At 37.6% G+C, this 20,937-nt stretch overlaps 1 protein-coding gene and 1 long non-coding RNA gene across 4 annotated transcripts in view; one reads left to right on the top strand and one right to left on the bottom strand.

Moving 5' to 3' along the window:
• LOC114702108 overlaps window positions 1-17,009 on the top strand; it is a 37,482-nt gene extending 20,473 nt beyond the window's left edge. The window contains exons 1-3 of one of the 2 annotated variants that reach the window (XR_005091370.1): window positions 4,200-4,241; window positions 6,420-6,524; window positions 16,873-17,009. This is a non-coding gene — a long non-coding RNA (uncharacterized LOC114702108). Of the gene's footprint in view, window positions 1-4,199; window positions 4,242-6,419; window positions 6,525-16,872 lie in introns of those variants that run through there. The other variant, XR_005091371.1, reaches the window with a different exon arrangement.
• The window catches only part of Bbox1 (gamma-butyrobetaine hydroxylase 1), a 50,647-nt gene that overhangs the window by 12,338 nt on the left and 17,372 nt on the right, over window positions 1-20,937 (bottom strand). For both annotated transcript variants that reach the window (XM_028882383.2, XM_028882384.2), the window contains exon 4: window positions 13,174-13,372. In XM_028882383.2, the coding sequence (XP_028738216.1) occupies window positions 13,174-13,372 (199 nt within the window). The remainder of the gene's footprint in view (window positions 1-13,173; window positions 13,373-20,937) is intronic.

Below are 20,937 nucleotides of genomic sequence, written 5' to 3' on the forward strand. Positions count from 1 at the left end.
GTGTTTGTCCTTTTGTGCCTGACTTCTTTCACTCTGATAATGTTTTCAAGATTCACTCATGGTGTTAAAGTACATCTTATCACATCAATTCCCTTTATACCTGAAACATTCTACTGTGTTCTGCTGGGTGGTTGAATTCTGTACTGTTTGTATGCAGAGAACATAATGTGCTTATCTATTTTTCATTGGTGTGTCCATTTGGGCTGTTTCTACTTTTTGGTTGTTACAAGTAGTGCCAGTCTGGATGTATGTAATGTACTTATTTGAGCACCTGTTTCTATTTTTAAAATATATCCATAAGAGTACAATGGAAGGTCATACACTTGTTCTGTGTTATATTGTTTGAAGAATGGCCAAACTGTTTTCCATAACAGCCGTACCATTTTAATTTTGACTAGCAAGGTTTGGGGTTTTCAAGTCCCTCACACCCACACTTAGACTTTACAGTGTCTGGTTTTAGAAACATTGTTATTATCGTATACCCAGTTAATGTTGTGTGATTATGGTTTTGATTTTTATCTTCCTAATGACCAATTATATTGACTATATCACAATGTGTTTGCTGGGCATTCATGTGTCTTTGTAGAATTATCTACCCAAATTCCTTATTTTTAGATTGAGTTTATATTTTTGGTTGAATGACAATAGTTCATTATATAGCTAGGATATCAGACTATTGTCATGATCTGATTTGTGAAAACCATGTATTTTATAGTTTTTTCATTTTCTTGTAATTTTGAAGATGACTGATTTATATTACACATATGAATGCATTCCTGAGTATGAGCATCATATGCATGTGGTGCCAGAAGTGGATATCAGGTACCCTGGAATTTGAGTCACAGGTCGTTGGGAACCTCCTAATGTGAATGCTAGGAACTGAATCTGGCTCCTTGGCCAGAGCTGCTACTATTCCTTACTGTACTGCTCTCCAGCCCCATGAGAATGAGTGTCTTTTGATGCTCATAGGCCTTTAATTTTTGTGAAATCCAACTCTTCTGTGTTGGGCATGCTTTCGGTGTAATAGTTACAAACCCATTACCCAAGCCATGATCACTAAAATTTACCTGTGTTTTTTTTCTAAGAATTGTATTGATTTATAGCTTTTTTTTTTTTTTAGCTCATTGATTCATTTCAGTTAATTTTTTTGTATGTAGTCTGATGTAGAGGATCCAATTTCATTCTCTTACTGGTGGACACCAGGTGTCTAAGCACCCTTTACTGGAGACACAGTTATTTCCACATTGAATATCCTTGATATCTCTGACGGGAGTCAGTTGGCTATAAGGAATAGGTTTATTTCTGAACTCAATAATTCATCTGATTTATTTGTCTGCCCTTATTCCAGCAGCACCCCCATCCATAGTGATTATTGCAAATTAATTTTGTCTACTTGTAGCCCCTTGAAATTTATATAAACTGGGTTTTCAATTTATAAAAGAGAAGGGTAATTTTGGTGGAGATTTAATTGATTCTGAGACAGGCTTGGGTAGAATTAACATCTTACTGATATTACATATTTCTATAAGAGCACAAGTTGTTTTTTTCATTTATTTAAGACAATTTATTTCAAGGATGCTTTATATTTTAATTGTATGATTTTTTCTACCCCTTGATTGCATTTATTATTTGATATTTTATTCATCTGGATTCTATCCTAAATTTCAGTAGTCTTAATTTACTCTTCATATTGCTCGTTGTTGGTATATGTAGCTACAAATAAGTTTTACTTGTTCGTGTACCCTGCAACTTTGCTGCTTTGAGTTATTAGTTGTGGCAGCAGTTTTTGTATCTATCTATCTATCTCTAATCTATCTATCTATCTATCTATCTATCTATCTATCTATCTATCTATGTAATCTGTTCTAGTCTACCTATCAACATCTATTATTGATTTATCTATTTATTTATAATCTACCTACCTATCATCTATCATCTATCAGTATATATGTATATATCATCTATCTGTATATATCTATATTCTATTTATCTGAAGCTACCCAAACTATATTTAATAGTGGTGGCAATAGCTAGCATCTTTGATTTATTCCTTTCCAAATGGAAAATGATCAACTTTTATTACACTACTGGAATTACTACTTAGGAGATGAAATAAAAATTGAAACTCTTACACATACCCTGTCTCAATAATAATCATTTTTCTTCTTTCCAGACCACAACTTTAATAGTTATCACTTTTTGCATTTTACTATAGTATCATCACCCAAATATACATCCATCAACACTGTGCTTAACCTTTCTCAGAAAAATACTTGTTATGTTGATTGTATCTTTTAAGTATCTTTCATTTTTTTGCATGTGTGTCATTTGTGTATGTGTGCATACATATTCAAGTGCACGTGGGTGGACATATTGTGCAAGTGCATGTATATATGTAGAAGCAAGAGGTTGACACAGGGAGTCTTCCTTGACCACGTTCTGCCTTGTTCATTGTGGAAGGGTATCTTACTTGAGCCCATAGCTTGTTGATTTTGCTGATCAAGTTGCCAGCTTGCTCCTGACTTCACCTTCTGAGCATCAGAATTGCTGAGCCATTGTGGCTACCCAACATTCATGTGGATGCTGGGATCTGAACTCTGGCCCTTGTGCTTACACAACAAGAGCTTTATCTACTGAGCTGTCATCCTTGCCCCTCTTTTAAGTCTCTTAATCCACAGGTTTTCTCTTCAAACTGTTCTCTCAGTTTAGTGTTTGAAGAACTATGGGATTTTGACCTATAGAGCACCCCAGTTTGGACTGGAATTTAACTGCATCGTCGAGGTGAATTCATGCTGCCATTCAGCACATTCCCTTGTTTTCTGTGCCACTGGAAAATTAATGACTAAATACAGAGGCTTGGGATTTAAGACAAAAGCATAGGCTGACATGGGAAATGTATGGCAAGAAACACAGTATCTGGCTTTCTTTTGGGGTGCAGCCTTGTCTGCATAGATCACTAACAGATATTCACTGTTAATGAGGTAAGTCAGTGCAGAGGGATGGCAGTAAAATGGGGGGAATCCTCTTTCCAGAATACTTGAACTTAAGAGGTCCACAGCATGGTACAGGGTCAAGTAATCATGAATTTTAGAAATTAACTCAACAAATCTCCAGGCATGACACAGCTTCTTTCTGAAGAGTGGTCTCCACATTGAGCAATGCATCATCCACAATGGCAAAGTGGTGACAGTTCAGGAGAAGAACAAGCGATTCTACAGAGCTGTGAGTTATAGCATTGAAATGGAGCTTTAAAACCATAAGTTCAGGTTTCTAGAGTATCTCTCTTTGTCATTGTTTTTTTTTTTTTAAATGCTTTGTTTTGTATGAAACTAGCCACAGAATATTGTGAGATTTCTTAGGAAGAAGCAGTAAGATAACAGAGTACTGACAATCTCTGCCAGGTGGATATGGCCTCCCAAAGGTGGAAAATTTCATATTTTCCTATTTTTAAAAAAGTTTTATTTTAGCCAGGCATGGTGGCATACATCTTTAATCACTGGACTTTAAAATCAAAACCAGAATCTCTGAGTTGAAGGTCAGTTTGGTCTACATAAGTGAGATCATTTCTCAAAAGGGAAAAAAAAAAAAAATACTTGTTTTAAATAAGTAATAATTTTTTTTATTTATAGATTTACTGGACATTTTAATATATATATTTTTATTGAATTGTCAAATGTTAATGGACTAGACATCATTAATGTAAGTTTTGGCTGTATATATATATTGTATATATTGATAGTTTTTCTTGTATAGTTATAAGCTTTAATTTAGACAAAAAGAGAGGAAATGTGGTGGTATTGTGTTCCCCAAAATATTGTGTACTCTAATAAATTTATCTGGGGTCAGAGAACAGACAGCCACTAGATACAAAGGCTAGAAAATGGTGGCACTCACACCTTTAATCCTAGCATTCCAGAGATAGAAATCCCTCTGGATCTCTGTGAGTTCAAGGCCACATTGGAAATAGTCAAACATGGTGACACACACCTTTAATCCAGAAAGCCAGCCTTTAATCCCAGGGAGTGGTGGTAGAAAACAGAAAGATATATAAGGCGCGAGGACCAGAAACTAGAAGCATTTGGCTGGTTAAGCATTTGGCTGGTTAAGCATTTTGGCTGGTTAAGATTTTGGCTGGTTAAGCATTCAGGGCTTTTGAGCAGTAATTCAGCTGAGACCCATTCTGGATGAGGACTCAGAGGCCTCCAGTCTGAGGAGACAAGACCAGCTGAGGATCTGGCGAGGTGAGATAGCTGTGGCTTGTTCTGTCTCTCTGATCTACCAGCATTGACCCCAATAACTCGCCTTAGGTTTGATTTTATTAATAAGAACTTTTAAGATTCCTGCTACAAAAGTGATCTATTTTTATAATCCCTGTGCATGTGTGCATGGATGTATGTGTGTGCAGGGACCTTCAGAGACCAGAAGAAGGTGTCAGATCCTCTGGAGCTGGAGTTACATGAACTTGTGTGCCTGTGAGGGAGGTGCTGGAACTGAACACTGGTCCTTTGGAAGAGCTAAAGCTCTTAATCTTATCACTGTCTCTCCAGATCCACATTTTTGTATTTTGCCTTTTTTTTTTTTTTTTTTACTACTTATAACCCCTTCTAATGAGTCCAGTAGTCTTTTATGAAGAGGTTCAATATGTGAAGAATAACTTCCATCAGAAATAGAAATTCAAATACGGAATGGTCTATTTAGGAATGAAAAAAACAATCCATAAGTGAAGACTAAACTAGAAGCAATGAGAAATTGAATATATACAGCAGGTAATGTGTTTAGGTGGCTAGGAGATTAAAAAAAAGAGGTAAATTAAAAAAATATGTAAAGGGAGCTAGAGAGATAACTCCTCGGTGGTTCAGAGCACTGACTGCTCCTGCAGAAGACCTGGGTTCAGCTCCCAACACCCACATCTGGTGGTGAACAACTCCATTTCCAGGAGATCTGATGCCCTTCTGTGGCCTCCAAGGGCAAGTGGTGTACATACACACACACACACACACACACACAAATAGGTAAGCAAATAAATAAATAAATAAATAATAAAATTAAGCAAAGAAAGAATGACAGAGGTGAGGTGAGGGAGATTGGAGAGCGAGCAGCAGGAGGGCAGTAAGGAGGGCTGAACACATGCGTGACTGGAGACCCATTAGGAAGAACTCAAGACAAAGGAACAGGACAAATAGAAAAGCTTCACACACACACACACACACACACACACACACACACACAAAAAAAAAAAAAAACCTTAAAATTTTAAAAGGAAAAGTTGTAGCTGCTCACCGAAGAACTGACCCCAGAACAACCCACAACAAAACGTGGCAGACTTCAAAGAAAAAAAAAAACCTCCTGCCATCCAGGTAGAGATATTTATGACATTACTCATAAGGAAACAAAATCTGATCACCAATAAAACTCTCATGACTTGTTAAACACGAGTGAACCAAGAATTCTTTACTTAGCCAGGCCAATTTGCAAGTCGAAGGGAAAGCCTTAAGCTTCTGTCAACATGGAAGAATTCAGACAATATTGTTCCCATGGGTCCTTCCTGAGACATTTACAAGAGGCTAGGGTTCCCGACAAGCAAGATAAAAACAGGCCCGATGACATAGGAGTTGTGCTAAGGAGCAAATTTGTATTTGCTCAAACCGATGACATCAGGTAAAAAGAGATAAAAACAAACAAGCAAACCAACCTAGGAAATTGAGACATTGAAGAGTCGTGCCAGGGTGTGCACACATGGGTTGGCAACACTAAACCAGGACATCAAGGAAGCAAGCATTGTGGTCCCAGAAGTCTGGTTTGGCTCAGGACATGTGGCTGGGGTTTGAAGTTGCCATAGGGTTCTACTTTTTGACTTGCACTGTGTTTAAGAACATTTGCATGATAATAATTCATTTAGGTGCACATTTCTTTTATGTGACTTTTCTATGCCTATGTTATCTTACACCAAGAGAACTCCATAATGGGGAGTGGATGATGGTTACTATGGAAGGAAAGGGGAGACACTGGTTCAAAGTACAAAACTGCTGAGAGATGGTCTAGCAGTGAGGAGGAGCCCTGGCTGCTCTTGCAGAGAACCCAGGCATGTGTGAGTGTGTGTGAGTGTGAGAGAGTGTGTGTGAGTGTTTGTATGCGTGTGTGAGTGTGGGTATAGATATGTGTAGAGGCCAGAAGTCAAAGTCAGGCATCATCCTCAATTATTTTCCATCTGTTTTACTGAAAAAGAGTCTTCCATTAAACCTTGAGCTCCAAGCTTCAGCTGGATGGACTAGCAAGCAAACTTCAGGACAGCCTTGTATCTCTGCCTTTCCAATACTAGCATTACCGGTGTGAGCTTTCATACTTGGGTTTTGTATGTGGGATCTAGGGATCTGAGCTCAGGTCCTCATGCTTCTTCAACAACTTTACTGTCTCTCCAGCCCCAGAAACCAGATTTGACAGCCAAAAATTCCAACAGTGCAAACCATAAAGGAAACCAAACTGCCATGGTAGCATGTGCAAAGGAAAAAGCATGGGCTGTTGAGGTAAGTAACTCTGTTTGCAACCCAGTTTGTGTGCCTCAGATTCTTACCTGTAAAATGGGGATAATAATTATTATTAGATTTGTGAGGACTCAAAATACTGATGGCAGAGAACTGAGTTTAATACTTAAAATGATAAAAAATGCTTAATCATTTATCTTGCCTCAGTGGCAACAGCTTGTCCTGGCTGCATAGAATGTAACTGAAGTGGCCATGGGCACCAGAGGATTTGTTGAGAAGTGGCCGCCTAAACAGACTATTTCACACATTTCCTCAAATGATTTCTAAGGAGCATGAGGTACAGAAATTACTTTTCCTTCCATTCATGAGATGACCTCATAGTCAAGTGGTTTTGCTGGCAGCAGCATTAATTACTGTGAAACTTAATACCACAAAGGGAACCCCAGGGACTGGCTCTTGGCAAATAACACGAGCTGGGGGGTCACAATGGCTGTAGGAACAGGACTCATTGTTATCCTGCCTGAGAAACCCTAGTACTTACTAGAATGCTCATTTTCAAGGCTTTCCTCCTACTCAAACGCTGCAGTCAGTGCTACATTTAAAACAACTCATTACAAAGTTGCAGTGGTTCAGTTTTTTTCAAAGTAGCATAGGATTACAAACTAAATTCAGAACTCAGACAAGTTTTCTTTGTTTTTTTCTCAAGTCTGAATCACTTCTCGGTTGGTTTCCATACCCCACAAACCATTTTTTACTCAAGACAGGCTATGACCCACCCACCCCCGCACCCCCTCCCGTGTCCCCAAGTTGTTTCTTGGCGAGACATTTCAATAAAATGGGTTAGCTTGTTTTTTCTTTGCCTGTTTCACCCCCACACTTCAGAAATATTTTCTGGTAACAAGCGTGTCAAACAAGTAGCTGCTTCAAAGTCAGATTTGGAGGCAGTGCTAATGATGGGGATGATTTATAAAGGGATGGATGCCAGGGACTGTGACTAGTCCACTCATGCATCCACAATCTCTAACATACACTGGTGCGTGAACTGTTGCTGGGCTGGTTTACAGATGTCCTTTGAAACACCAGCATAAGTCCAGTGGATGCTGGGAAGGTTCTTCAGTTGTAATCCCCAGACGCCATTTCAGTGTTCTAGTTCCTAGCTGCTCTGGCTGGTGTGCTTGACAGATAGCCCACGAGAAACTTGTTTGATTTTATTCAGCTGATGAGGTCTGCACGCAAGGCGCTCGTGCAGATGTGAAACTGGGCAGTACTCACAGTGTTTTATTCCCTTTCCAGCAAACTTTCATCCCAGGATCTCAGAAGGCATCGTGGGGATTAAAACCCTCAGCAGTGGAGAAACAGAGATATGGGAAGTTATATGACAGGCTTAGCTGGGCTTCTCACTTAAGTAGCCAAGAGCAAATCCATGATTAAACTCTGTTTTGGGGACCGCTCTTTGGGAACTAATTTAATATGAATGCCCTAGAATGTCCAGGTCTTCTTTTGTTTCTAAAGTCTTTGGAGAAAGCATTGCAAAGTATTTATTTATATTTTTTGACTATGATGGGTCCTTGTAAGTGTTATTTGGCAATAAGATAACATTTGACAAGCCTGTTTATTTAAGCACTTTTCTCTCTGTGCCTCATATCTTAATCTTATTCCTGAAGTTAATTTCAGAATGTTTTCACTTTAAATTCATTGTTCACACGGTCTAGACCTTGCTATGTGTGCTAGATACGAAACCCAGGCAATAAAATAGTTTTAGAAAACCAAACATCAAAAGCTAGAAATCTGCAATTCTGGCCTCACTCTGGAAAGAAAATAGTTTGTTTAGCTAGTTGTGGTCGCAAGCCTTTGCCTCTTCTGCTCGACTTTCTGATGAAGAGTTACTATGAGTTCCTCACAAGGTTAACTTTTGAAATAAAGATAGATAGTCATCAATAAGGTTAACTTTTGAAATAAAGATAGATAGTCATCAATAATGCTTGGAAAGAAATTCCAAAATCTTGACTTGATGAAAGTCTTTAGGACCGAAAATTCACTTAGCAGTAACTTGTGCATCACACATTGAATTGTTACTGATGGTATGATCCTGACCAGGTCACCATTTTGACTAGCAAAATGCTCAATATGAACAGAGCAGTGATATCTACATCTTTATTTCAAAGGTGACCCAGTCACAAGCAGGTTGACTGGTTTATTGCTCGAACTGGATGACTTTCCTCTTTATTCTTCTCCTATCTTGCTTTGTAACATATAAATGCATTTAGGTAATAAGTGACATCTTGGCATAGCCAGACAGTTTATGTAGAGTCACACAATTAGTAAGAAAATGAATTCTGAGGGTTTCATTTTCTTTTCCCCTATTTGAGGTCATTGGGATTTCTCAGTATTGTGTTAATAAAATTATAGTTTTTTTTTTTTTTTTTTTGAGACAGGGTTTCTCTGTGTAGAAAATTATAGTTTTAAACACTGACAAACTAGCAAATAATCAATAGGGGTCATTTACAACTGTGTTCATTTTCTTTCATACTGAGCTTGTTATAATTAAAATCAGACTGTTCAATAAAAAAGCAAAAATTATTTTATGTTACATATTAGTGGAGGAGAGAATTCACATTTTTTCCTTCCTCATTGGTCACTGAGAATACAAAACTGTTCATTTGTGTGAGAAGTAAATAGATGCTGTTTTGCATCATAATGCCTGGACTTGGGAGGAAAGTACCAGTAATAATCTCACAGAGCAGGCTTGGCTGAGGGAGATTGCTTCCCTGCAGCTTCCAGATCAAGGACCATGAACCAGGAAAGGTTGTTGGAAGGGAGAATGAAAAAGCTTAGTTGACTAAGTCAGAAAGACAAGAAAAACAAAAGCAAGCAAACAAACAAAACAAAACAAAAAACAAAACTAGCTCTAAACAGGCTTAGCACAAGTTGTCTGTCAAGAGAATAAGATAGGGGATGGAAAATCAAAGGCCATGTGTTATGTGCAAAAGGGTTTATAAAGAAGGGATGGAAGCAATTCTGAGCAAACAACTGAGAAAGGGACCATGGCTACAGTCATCTCTCACAGGCTCTCTGTAGCATAGGCACTAAGCTAGACCTAAAAACTGAACCTTGATTACCCACCACTTTCATTGTTCAGGAGCTCTGAATGATAATGGCAATGAGATACAGATGTCTTAGTTTCGTCTGTGGCAGGCATGAGGAGGAATGGTATGTGCCTAAGTTGGATTAATGTAGGGGTAAGGAAGACATGACACATAACATCGAGTGGTCACTTAAATAGGTATCTATACATGTCATACATACTTATATATGGTTGCATATATGAATTAAGTTATGAGTATTTGTGTGTCTATTTGTGAGTTTGTGCATATGAGTACAGGTGCCCATGGAGACTAGAAGTGGCTGTTGGATCTCTTGGAGGTGGAGTTACAGATGGTAGTGAGTTGCCCAACAACATAGGTGCTAGGAAGCAAATTCTGGTCCTGTTCAAGAACAACCTTACCACCCCCTAAATTAGTTTCTTTAAAGGCCATCTTGTCAGTTAGATACTGCTCCATTTTGATTCTACTTTGCATTACTTTCACTATGTTAAGGGAACATTTGTCCCCTTGGAACTTTTTTTTTGGCATATTGTGTCAATTGAAATACTACTTCATTTGCAATGTCAAATGTCCCTGGCTTCTTTGAAGTCTTCTGTTTGTTTTCAGTGGAATTTTTATTTGTTTAGATTATTTAGAGGAAGCCAATTGAAGTGTTTATATTCATCAATATATAGTAACCCACAAACATCAGTTTCTATAAAATAAAAACTCAAGCCCAGTTTTAAAAAATGCCTAGCATAGTTTCTTACAAACACTGATATTCAAGAAAGACATTCGGTTTAATTGGCAGCAATTGTTTCTTTACGATTTACTCTGTAGGATACATTCTCCACATTCTAATTTGTAATCATAGAAGATGGTGCTCTTCAGGAAAAGGGTAGCTTAGAATGACTGGGTTCAATTATATGATAAAGTTAAAATATTTTTTTCAATAATAATTTCTTGAGAAATAATAATTTCCCAAAGGGTTTCCATAAATTCAATAATTTATTTTTATTGGTATAGGAGGAGTGAGAGTTTTTGTCTCTATTCTTGATAAAATGTATTGCTCTAAATCAAGGTATAAATCTTGAAAACATTTATCCTTCTCTTCACATCCATATGTAAATGACAAAACTGACAGTGTGTTTGTTTACCAGCTCTTATTCTTTATTCCAGGAAAGCTTTCACCATAGGGGCATTAGTGCTGTTGAGTGTTGCACATAGTTGCATAAAAACAATATTGTCTAGAAGATTCAGACTGACTGGCAGAATAATGACAAGCCTCTGAGAAAATGTAGATGTAGAAGCTGATTGTACTTTGTCCTCAAATTGATTACCATTTTGATTTAGTTTAACGTAAGTTTATAATTAACAAATGCTACAATGTTTACTATACTCATCTGCTATTTGGTAGCCCTTTAAAAATATCTAGGCATGCATTTGTCCATTAAGCATTTATTTCTGCCTACTATACATGAAGAATGCATGAAAAACTGTAATCTATTGTTTTTATTTTACAAATCAATTAACCATTGCAATGATAGCTAGGAACTAAAACTAGCTACTCTCAATGTTCTCTAAAATAGCTATTCTAAATGTTTCTTAAGCTTTTAAAATTCTCCAAGCTAATAACTCAATTTAAGTGTAAAAGAACAGGTGGGTACTTATTTCCTAAGAATATAATAAGGGACTTTTGGGGCATGCATCCATGAGAGTTCAGAGGTTGTGGACACCCAAAGTTCTACTCTATGTCTAGAAGGGTCCCTTCCTCTGAACCAGAAGTTCTCAATTTTGATTGCACATGAGAATCATCTTAAAATCCCAATGCAGAGATCAAATATCACTCATGCTAAAGAAAATCTCTGAAGATGGGAGCCAGATATCTGTAATTTTAAAATGGCCTACTCCAACATGTTGCCTAGGCTGAGATATACTATTTTAGGTGCCCTTTAGAATGCTAATGAAAGTCTCTACATATTTTCTTTTAAATCTCATGTTACCCAATTTCAATGATCTCTTTCCCACATTACCTAGGAGAAGGAGAGCAGAAAAGAAGGATAACTTCAAAGAAAACACTTAATTTATCCCATTCTTTTAACACCAACAGTAATAACCAAGTCCAGAAAAGGCAAGCAAAACAAAAACAGCATGACAACAAAACCCTGAGCTAGTTATTGAGTTTAGAGAATTAAACACTGCAGAAAATGTGTAGGAAACTCGGCAGGGATAGCTATGAGGTGGTGAGCAAGGGTTATCTTGACATATGTGCAGTGTGAGAGATCTTGGGCAGATTTTTTGATCTGCCAGGGAACGTGTGGTGGGATAGGATAAACCACTCTGGTTGGGTGGGAAGGCCTTGGAAAAATGGAACCAGAAGGTGTAGAAGGTCTGATTTATTTTGACAATGGACCTTGACTATTTATTCTAAAAATTTCACAATATTAGATCAGTGGCCAAGTTATTAAGCCCCTTTATAGGACCTGTAGAAACAAAACAAACGTCAAACCGTAAATCAGGATTAAGATTCTGACCCCCCAGTTAGATGGATGAGTGGTTTGGGTGGAGCTAAGAACCTCTGAAAAGAGCACCCAAACTGGCCACTATTATGAAATTGGGAAGTGCATTGGAATAGACTCCAGTGTTTGTTGTTCGTAAATGAAAACTAAGTGAAATGACTCGCAAGAGATTTAGTTCGAGGTGTTCTGTTTAGTTTAGTCTCAGCATTTTTCATGTATTTCTTTGTGTTATTAACAGTGAAGTAGAGACAAGCCTAGATTTATACTTTGCCTCCTTTATTATTACTCATGTGAATCTGCATTACAAATTAATTCTTTAAGCTTCATATTGCTTACCTACAAACTGGAGGATAATCACTATTTCAGAAACTTTAAAGGAATAAAAAAAAATATACCTGAGGCTCTTAATTTCAAATATCTTCTCACTCATTGGTCTGTGATTATGGCAATCTCTACAGCAGTGTATGTTCTTTCATATGAAAAGACTATATACATTTATATAAAGTAAATCTACTAATAGTGTAAGTAAATCCATATGCTAAGGGTCGGGAATAGGTTGCCTATGTCCAACATGACACAGTCTTTTGCTATAATAAAACTCACTAAAATGATTGAGGGTTGATGATTAAATGTTCCTGATCATCTGTGCATCTTATTCCCCTCTAGGGACAACATAATCCTATGATATCACAGCCTTGCAGGTCTGCAGAGGGAGACTTCAGCAAATGACACAAGGTGTAGCCTGTTTATGCTCAGTTGATTGTTGGCATGCTAGACTTAGGCTGTAGTGTTGCTAGACCTGTTTTTTCAAGAAAAGATACGTCTATGTATATTTCAGGCCTCCTAGTTTTAAAGTGTTGACAACTAATTCTATTTTCTTTCAACATCTTATGAGCCAAACCAAACATCTGAGTAAGACTATGTGCTACTAGTGTGTTAACTTTGGCTTGTGAAGGTTTCATTCATGTCTAATGTTCTCTATCATATTAGCACAAAAATAATTGTATTTATCTTATAACCAAAGCCCCCTCTTGGGAATAGATCCAACTGCATTTGTGATGACAGAATCCAAACCAACTGAAGACTCACCCATAGAATGTGAGGTACAAGAAGCCAATCCTTTTTCCAAGTTTGGTGATCTCTCCGTGTTTGTCAGCTGCTCCGACGAGTCTCACAATGCCTACTTTCTTGAGGCTGGAGAGCCATTTGTATGCATGCTCATCATCTTTTAACACATCTTCGAAGTTCAGAGTAGGCATCTGAAGCTCTGAGCCCCAGTACTCACATTCTGTCAATTAAGAAAATAAAACAAAAAATTCTGGATTATCTTGTTTTTAGAACACAAACCTTAAAGGAAAACACAATTCATTGGAGTTGACCTTTGATTTATCATGGGGTTTATTGAATGTTGGTCATATCAGGAATTCTGGTCACCAGGTCCTTCTTCTTTGGGGTTGTGCCTATTATATGCCTCTTGCTTACAATATGTCTGGCCTAAACTGGTATTCAGTATGTTCCATTTATTCAAAGAATGTTGATTAGAAGATGACAGGACAGCCCTTGATATCTGTGTCCTTAAGACTACTTAGAAACAACCATGAGATACTGTGTGCAGAGCAGGCAGGTTACATCGTCTGATTCCAAGTAGATAAAATTAGGTTTCTGCACTAGAACAACATTATGACTATTCTGGCAGGAAGGTAGGTACAGATTCTTTATCTTTTCAGTTCTTTTACTAGGAAGCTGTCTTGTGATCAAGCTGTTGTTTGGGGTCAGCACCACGATGAAAGTGTGTTCTTGGGATGCACAGAGCTGTGGGTGGCAGTGCCAAAGGAGATAAGGCCAGATGCCGTTCTTTGTTCTCTTATTCATGATGATGAAATGCTTGTAAATATGTTTGCTTGAGAAAACAGAAAGGTAAACAGAAATAAAAAAATTATAGGCTTGCAAACCACAATTTCTAAAGGAAGTAGAACTCAGAGGAAATGCTCGCTGACCCATTCATGCTTTCTTAACTGGGAAGGAAACAGTTTCAGCACAGCAATCCTTTCTAACAAGTAAAAGGATAAGAGCTCTCCTTATCATGAGTGATGCTATTTCTTCTAACTAGGGAATGTGTTATACATGGAAGCCATCCCCAAAGCCTCTAGCTTAAGAATGAAGAACAGGTCAATGGTTGTTTCTTACAGTAGTTCTCGTCTGGCAGTCATTTCCTCTTTGAGGTCAACATGGCTATTTCTATTGTAATAGAAAACTTCTTAGAAGATAGTAGCTCTGACTGTGAGAAGATATATACAGATGTAGAGAGCCTTCCTCCAGCAGTTACAGGAGAGTATTTGCAGGAATAAGTCATATAGTGCCCAAATATTTGGGTTATTAAGCATAAAACTTTATATACTGAGCCAGATTTTCTAAGAACTAAATTAAAACTATGAATTGGGTGTTTCTAGTGGCTGTATTAATTCTATTGGGCTATGTTAGTATTATTTAGTATTAGTAGGTTGTGGTATATACCTTTGATCCCAGTTCTCAGGAGGGAAGCAGACATAAGTAGATTGTGTGAATGCAAGGCTAGCCTGGTCTATATAGTGAGCCACACTATGTGTCTAAACATAGAGAGACCATGTATTAAAACAACAAAAACAAACAAACAAACAAACAAACATTTGACAAGCACGCTACCACTGAAATATTTTCCTGGTCCCCTCCTTTTTCTCGTCTGTCTATCTATCTATCTATCTATCTATCTATCTATCTATCTATCTATCTATCTATCTATCTATCTACCTATTTGTTTATTTATATTTATTTGTGAGGCGATGGTATCATTCTACTGAACTTGTTGTTCTCCAGACTCAGCCTCTGGAGCAGCTCAGGTACAGGACTAAGCAATCAGATTCTGTTTAGCATCATGGTGGTATTTCTTGAGTGTATTAGCTACTCAGTAGCTATTTCTTAGCTTACTTTTCCCAACCCTAAAATGTATTTTAGGTCACAAGGCTCTCCAAAGATCTCAGAGTCTATGGAAAACTTGGCCATTGGGGATTATATTTTTGGTTGTGAGCATAACCTTTAACAGCTGAGCTATCCCTTCAACCCAGCCATTGATGATTATAACACAGTATGGTTGAAGCTATCGTTGAAATATGTTCAAGATACTGCAGAGGACCTTATCTCATCCCCATCTGATGCTTCCTATGATTCTTAATGATTCTTTTACCACACATGGTGTTTCCTAGGTCTATTCCTTAGGTTCCAAGTATTCTAAAACCAAAGTTGGCTCTATGTGAAAGACATTCTTTGCAAATAAGCAATGTACTTAGTTTTGTTTTGAATAGTGAATTATGTGGCTATCTGTTTAGCCATTATCATTTGTTTATTGCATTTTAAATTTCCAGACTGTAGTAATTGAGAAGTCTCCAGAAAGAGGGTGATGCCTGTCATTAGTATTGCATAGAAAGGCTATCTGTTTTCAGTGAGGAGAAATTTTTACAAGGCAAAATCATTAGTGTTATGGTCATAGATAATGAAGCTTACCTGGATTATATACAGAAACTGAGAATAAACATTGAAAACACTTTAAAGCTTGATGAGCCTCAGAGGACAGTCAGGGAAGTATAGAAATATCAACAGTTGGTGAAAGTAGAGATTACTGGACATTTTCATATTGTCTTTGGTATTCTAATTACTACTTGACTATTCCTATTACTGCCTCAACTACAAGGGATGAGTCCCCTAGTTTCCATCTCTGTGAAAAATCCCCACAGAGGTTAAGTAATTTATACATGAAGATTTATTTTAATGTTTAGAAAAAAATGCTTTGTATTGTATTTGTATTGTAACTAAAGCAACATAGGCAGACACATGATACCGTCCAGTAGAACATTCAGAAGTGATGGAAGTATCTGTGTGTGCCAGTACCACAGCTACTACTAATGTATTGACCATTGATATATGGGTGATGGAGCAGAGAAATATTTGTTCATTTATTTGCTTTTAATTTTTAGGTAGAATTTGAATACTTGTATGAAACTTGTATTAGACAGATCATGATGGGGAGGAAATAGAGGCAGAATGGTCTGGCTTTGAATCATTGTTCTGCCTTTTATCTGTGTGTTCCTGGGAGTCTGAGTTTCAGTTTAATTTCTATTTAATTTTTTTATTTTTATTTTTCTTTATTAAGAATTTTTTTATTCGTTTTACATACCAACTGCAGATTCCCTTCTCTTTCCTCCTCCTGTCCCCCGCCCTCCAGTTTAATTTCTTAAACAAGGACTATTATACTTTCTCTGCAGGCCATTTATAACTCTGTCACGAGACTGTACAGAGACTCTATCATAACACATGGCACATATTAACATATAATGATCACGCAACAGCTATTTGCTAATAGTTTCTAGGAATTGTACAGAAGGCTTGATGCTTTACAATTTTATTTCTTTTAATCTCCATAACAAAAATGTGTGGTAGATACTTTTAGTACTAATGAATTCTAAAGAAGGGGATAGTAGCCCAAGGAATGCAGCTAACAATTTTCAGTGCTAGTCAAAAAACTTATTCCAATGGCTACTTGACCATAATGAACATTTTTTGAGATTGTAATTACATTTCACTCCTCTTTCCTCCCTCCAGACCTTCCCATTGGCCCCTCCTTACTCTCCTTCAAAGTAATTGCCTCTTTTTTCAATAATTATTATTGCATGTATACATGTATATATGTATATACATATATGTTCTTAAATATAACTTGTTCATTCCATATAATGTTACTTGTATGCATGTTTTTAGGGCTGTCACTTGGCATTGGACAACCAATTGGTATGCCTTTTCTTGGGAAGACTGTTGCACAGATCCTAATTGGTCTTAATAAAAACCCGGAGCCAGATAACAGGGTGAAAGCTGAAATTTCAGAGAAGCAGAGCAAGCCACAGCCACCACCTCTTAACTCACGAACTCCTCAGCCTGAATGAAGCCAGAGTTCCTGTCTCCTCCTGCCTTATATTCCTTTCTCTGCCCAGCCATATCACTTCCGGTCTCAACCTTCCTAGTGCTGGGATTAAAGGTATGTTATCCCAAGTGCTGGAAGTAAAGATGTATGCCCCCACTGCCTGGCTCTGTTTTTCTTTTAGATTGGATTAATCTCATGTAGCCCAGTGTGGCCTTGAAATCACAGAAATCCAGATGGATCTCTGCCTCTGCCTCCCTAGTGCTAGGATTAAAGGTGTGTGCCACCATTGCCTGACCTCCAGGGCTTACTCTGTGGCTAGCTCTGTCCTCTGATCTTCAGGCAAACTTCATTTCCTAGATTACAAATAATATATCACCACAGAAGACCACTTCTCCTACTCCCAGCTTTCTTCAGTTGCCTATAGTTTTTTGTGTAAGGTTGAGACCTCATGAACATTTTTTTATGTTGTCTATTGGAATGTTCATAGATTATCCTGTTATTTACAAAAGAAATCTAACAGATAACAAAGAAATCAGGGTAAGTTATACTGAGGAATAACTTTGAACTCATTTAGGCATGAGTGTTTAAAGATAATCCTGGAAACTAGTCAGGCTTTTAAACACAGAGAAAACATTAGGAAAAGGCCTCAGTTGCACAGTATATAACATCACTCTTCACTTTGGATGAACTCAACAAAAGTTTTTCGTATTTAAAAGCAGTTTCCCTTCTGTAACTCCTGCCAGTGTATTCAGACCTTTTTTTTTTTTTATTTTAATAAAGGTTAATATCATGCTCAGAAAATTTCAGTTATTATGGGAAAAGGAAATAAAACTGAAATTAAAATCGTTTTCACACCTGCATTTTGATTGGGGGTTGTTTTTTTTTTAATATAATGTTCTATGTATGCTACAAATAGATGTTTCTTTCATAGGGAACGGTTGACATTTATTTGTGGGTAGGGAACAAATATTTAGAATGTACTTAGGGATTATACAGGTTTAGTGAAGTAGTAGTTGTAGGTTCTCTCCCAAGATCCATGAATTCTCTAGCTCTAGCGAATTGGCTAGGTTTCAGTACCTGGCATAACTTCCCTCTTGTTGAATGGGTCATAAATCCAATTGGAGAGCTGTTGGTTACTGCCAAGGTATGATTGCTACTACTGCACTCTTAGGGTGATGGTGTCATGTTGGCTGTTGTTGTGGTTCATCTATAAAGCATCTCCCATACCTAAGGCTCAAGGATCATTGCAGAAAAGGGAGCAGAAAGACAGTAATAGCCAGAGGATAATGGAGTTTGCTATAAGATTGTGTCTCCTAGTAATGTCAGAAGCTATAGATCATCTCACCAATAAGAGCTAAACAAGGACAATAACAACAGACATGCTAAAGTGGAAGGGGAGAAAGACCATGAGGCCTCAGAACTTCTGACAACTAAGAGATGCTAAGAGCAGGAGGAACAAATTTCCCTGGGGAAAACACATCAATTTTTTATCCAATACCAAGTGGTTGGGCCTGAAAACATACATACAAGTAGCATTATACAGATTGAGCAGGTTACTTTTAGAAATTATATATGTATATATATATATATATATCACAACAATTAATAAAAAAAGGATATGAATTTAGAAGAGTTTGGAGGGAGGAACGGGGAAATGATGTAATTATATTATAATATCAATAAATAAATACTTAAAAAAGAAATTTCAAAGATATAAACTGCACCCAAGAAGGATTTATTTAAGATGCATACTATATATATTTAAAGGATTTTGATTTATTTATTTATTTTTTTGGTTTTTTGAGACAGGGTTTCTCTGTGTAGCTTTGGTGCCTGTCTTAGATCTCTCTCTGTAGCCCAGGCTGGCCTCAAACTCAACAGAGATCTGCCTGCCTCTGCCTCCTGAGTGCTGGGATTAAAGGTGTGTGCCACCACCATCACCACCACCACCACCACCACCACCACCACCACCACCACCACCACCTGGCTTTAAAGGATGTTTTAATGAAAATTTGTTTTTGTATGAGTCATTTTACCATTGTAAATGTGCATACTACACTGTTGTTTATCAATATGGAAAGCTGTAGATTTTTGTGTTATTCTTGATATATTACATAGACTTCAGTAAAAACCCACAGTCAGCACAACCCCAACACAGTCCAAGCTACCAACAATTTTTATTTTCAAGTTTTTATTATCATAGTGTAACGATTTTTTTCCTGTGGTGCTGAGATTTAGCCCAGAGCTCTTATAGGATAGGGAAATGCTTCATCTATCTTTTAAGTTCTACAGAGTTAAAAATTTTAAAACCAGATCTCTCATTTTGGAGTCCCTGCAATGCCTTCCTCAAGCCAGAGACCAAAGGCTAAAGGCCATAGCAGATTGGGTAACAGAAAATAAACCACTAACACACTTCATTGTTTAGAATGTGACTTGCAAAGATGATGCTATGAAGGACTGGTTGCCAAATCCGACCTTTGATCTGGAACACAAATCACTCTAATTATCAGCAAGAATTAATACTGTCTTTCACTAAACCTGCCTTATGAAGCATTCAGTGATGTCTGCACAGAATATTAAACGTCAACATCCAGAGAGTGATTTCAAAACGTGTTCCCATTTTCCTCCAACAGCAAAAGAGAACTATCAGGGGACTTAAAAGAAAATACATCTGACGAGCGTAAAACATTTGTCAGGAGAATATATTAAGAACAAATTTAGGCTTCACACTTGCGTCTGGATATATAAGCAGAATGGAAATGATGGAATATGTAAGGTATGACCACCCTTCCTCATTTAACTTATGGCCTTACTAATGAATACTTCCTCAAACATGCGCTTCACACATCATAAAGTTTATGATTGGGCTACATGCCAGATTTCAAGGAACTGTTTGTGTAAGGGTTCCTACTGAGGGCTAAACATCACATTCCTGGACCCTGAGCTATATTTCAGAAAGGAAAAGACACAAAGAAGGTCTTTAGTTAAAGATTCATGAGCATAGAAAGTGGGTTTTCAAAGTGTTATTTCAAAAATCAAGGACCTCCTGGCTACCCGCACCATGCTGGGCCTTTGGCTCTGAGATGGCTTATCTAATGTACATAGCATCAGTTAAATTTTTACTCTTTTCTTAATGTCTTCATAGTCTGTTAATTACATTTCATTTTATAATAATTACATATAGTCATATAAATGCCATTTTATTATTTTCAGTATTTTATTATGAATAACTTCTAAGGGCTCCACTAAAACCCAATTCTGATCCCTAATAGAGGAGAGAAGGCAGAGGAAAGAAACAGGGCTTTGGGTCTCCTTCCTTCACTGGATGGAGGTTGTGGTCCTTTATCTCTTGTCTGGTGAACTCTATATGGCTTTTAAGATCCTGGTTACCTGCCCTTCTTTAATGTTCATATGAGACGAGGATCTGAAGACGAGAAGTTTGTGTGTGGGAAACCCTGGCAGCAGGAAGAGGGAAGAAAGCCTCAGGAAGAACTGTTGGTGTATGGCTCACTGCTGCTGGCAATGGTGTTCACCAGTATGGGACTATATGAGACACGACAGTACACATTTTCAGTGTCTTGGATATGGAGTGAGGAATCTGAGGACATCACACTACTCTACAGTGATTGAGGGCTGCTCTTCCTGGCATCCAACTCTGGGTCTTTCCAGCTGAGATTGTTTCCTCATGCAGGGAGGGAGACTGTTAGTCTCACAGTTGTGGATTGAAATGTGGCAAGAGCCTCTGAAAACCAGCCTGCTTCTGGAAACCTGCTTGGGTTGCTAGGCAAGGGTGAGGTGTCTCTCCTCTTGGCTCAGCCTTGATGCATACCATAGTGCTTATCTCTTCATGTCGAAATCTTCTTCAACATGTATTTGTTGAAAAAAGATTACATTCATGAATAAAG

This window comes from Peromyscus leucopus, chromosome 4, assembly GCF_004664715.2.
Source record: "Peromyscus leucopus breed LL Stock chromosome 4, UCI_PerLeu_2.1, whole genome shotgun sequence".
Lineage (NCBI taxonomy): Eukaryota > Metazoa > Chordata > Mammalia > Rodentia > Cricetidae > Peromyscus > Peromyscus leucopus.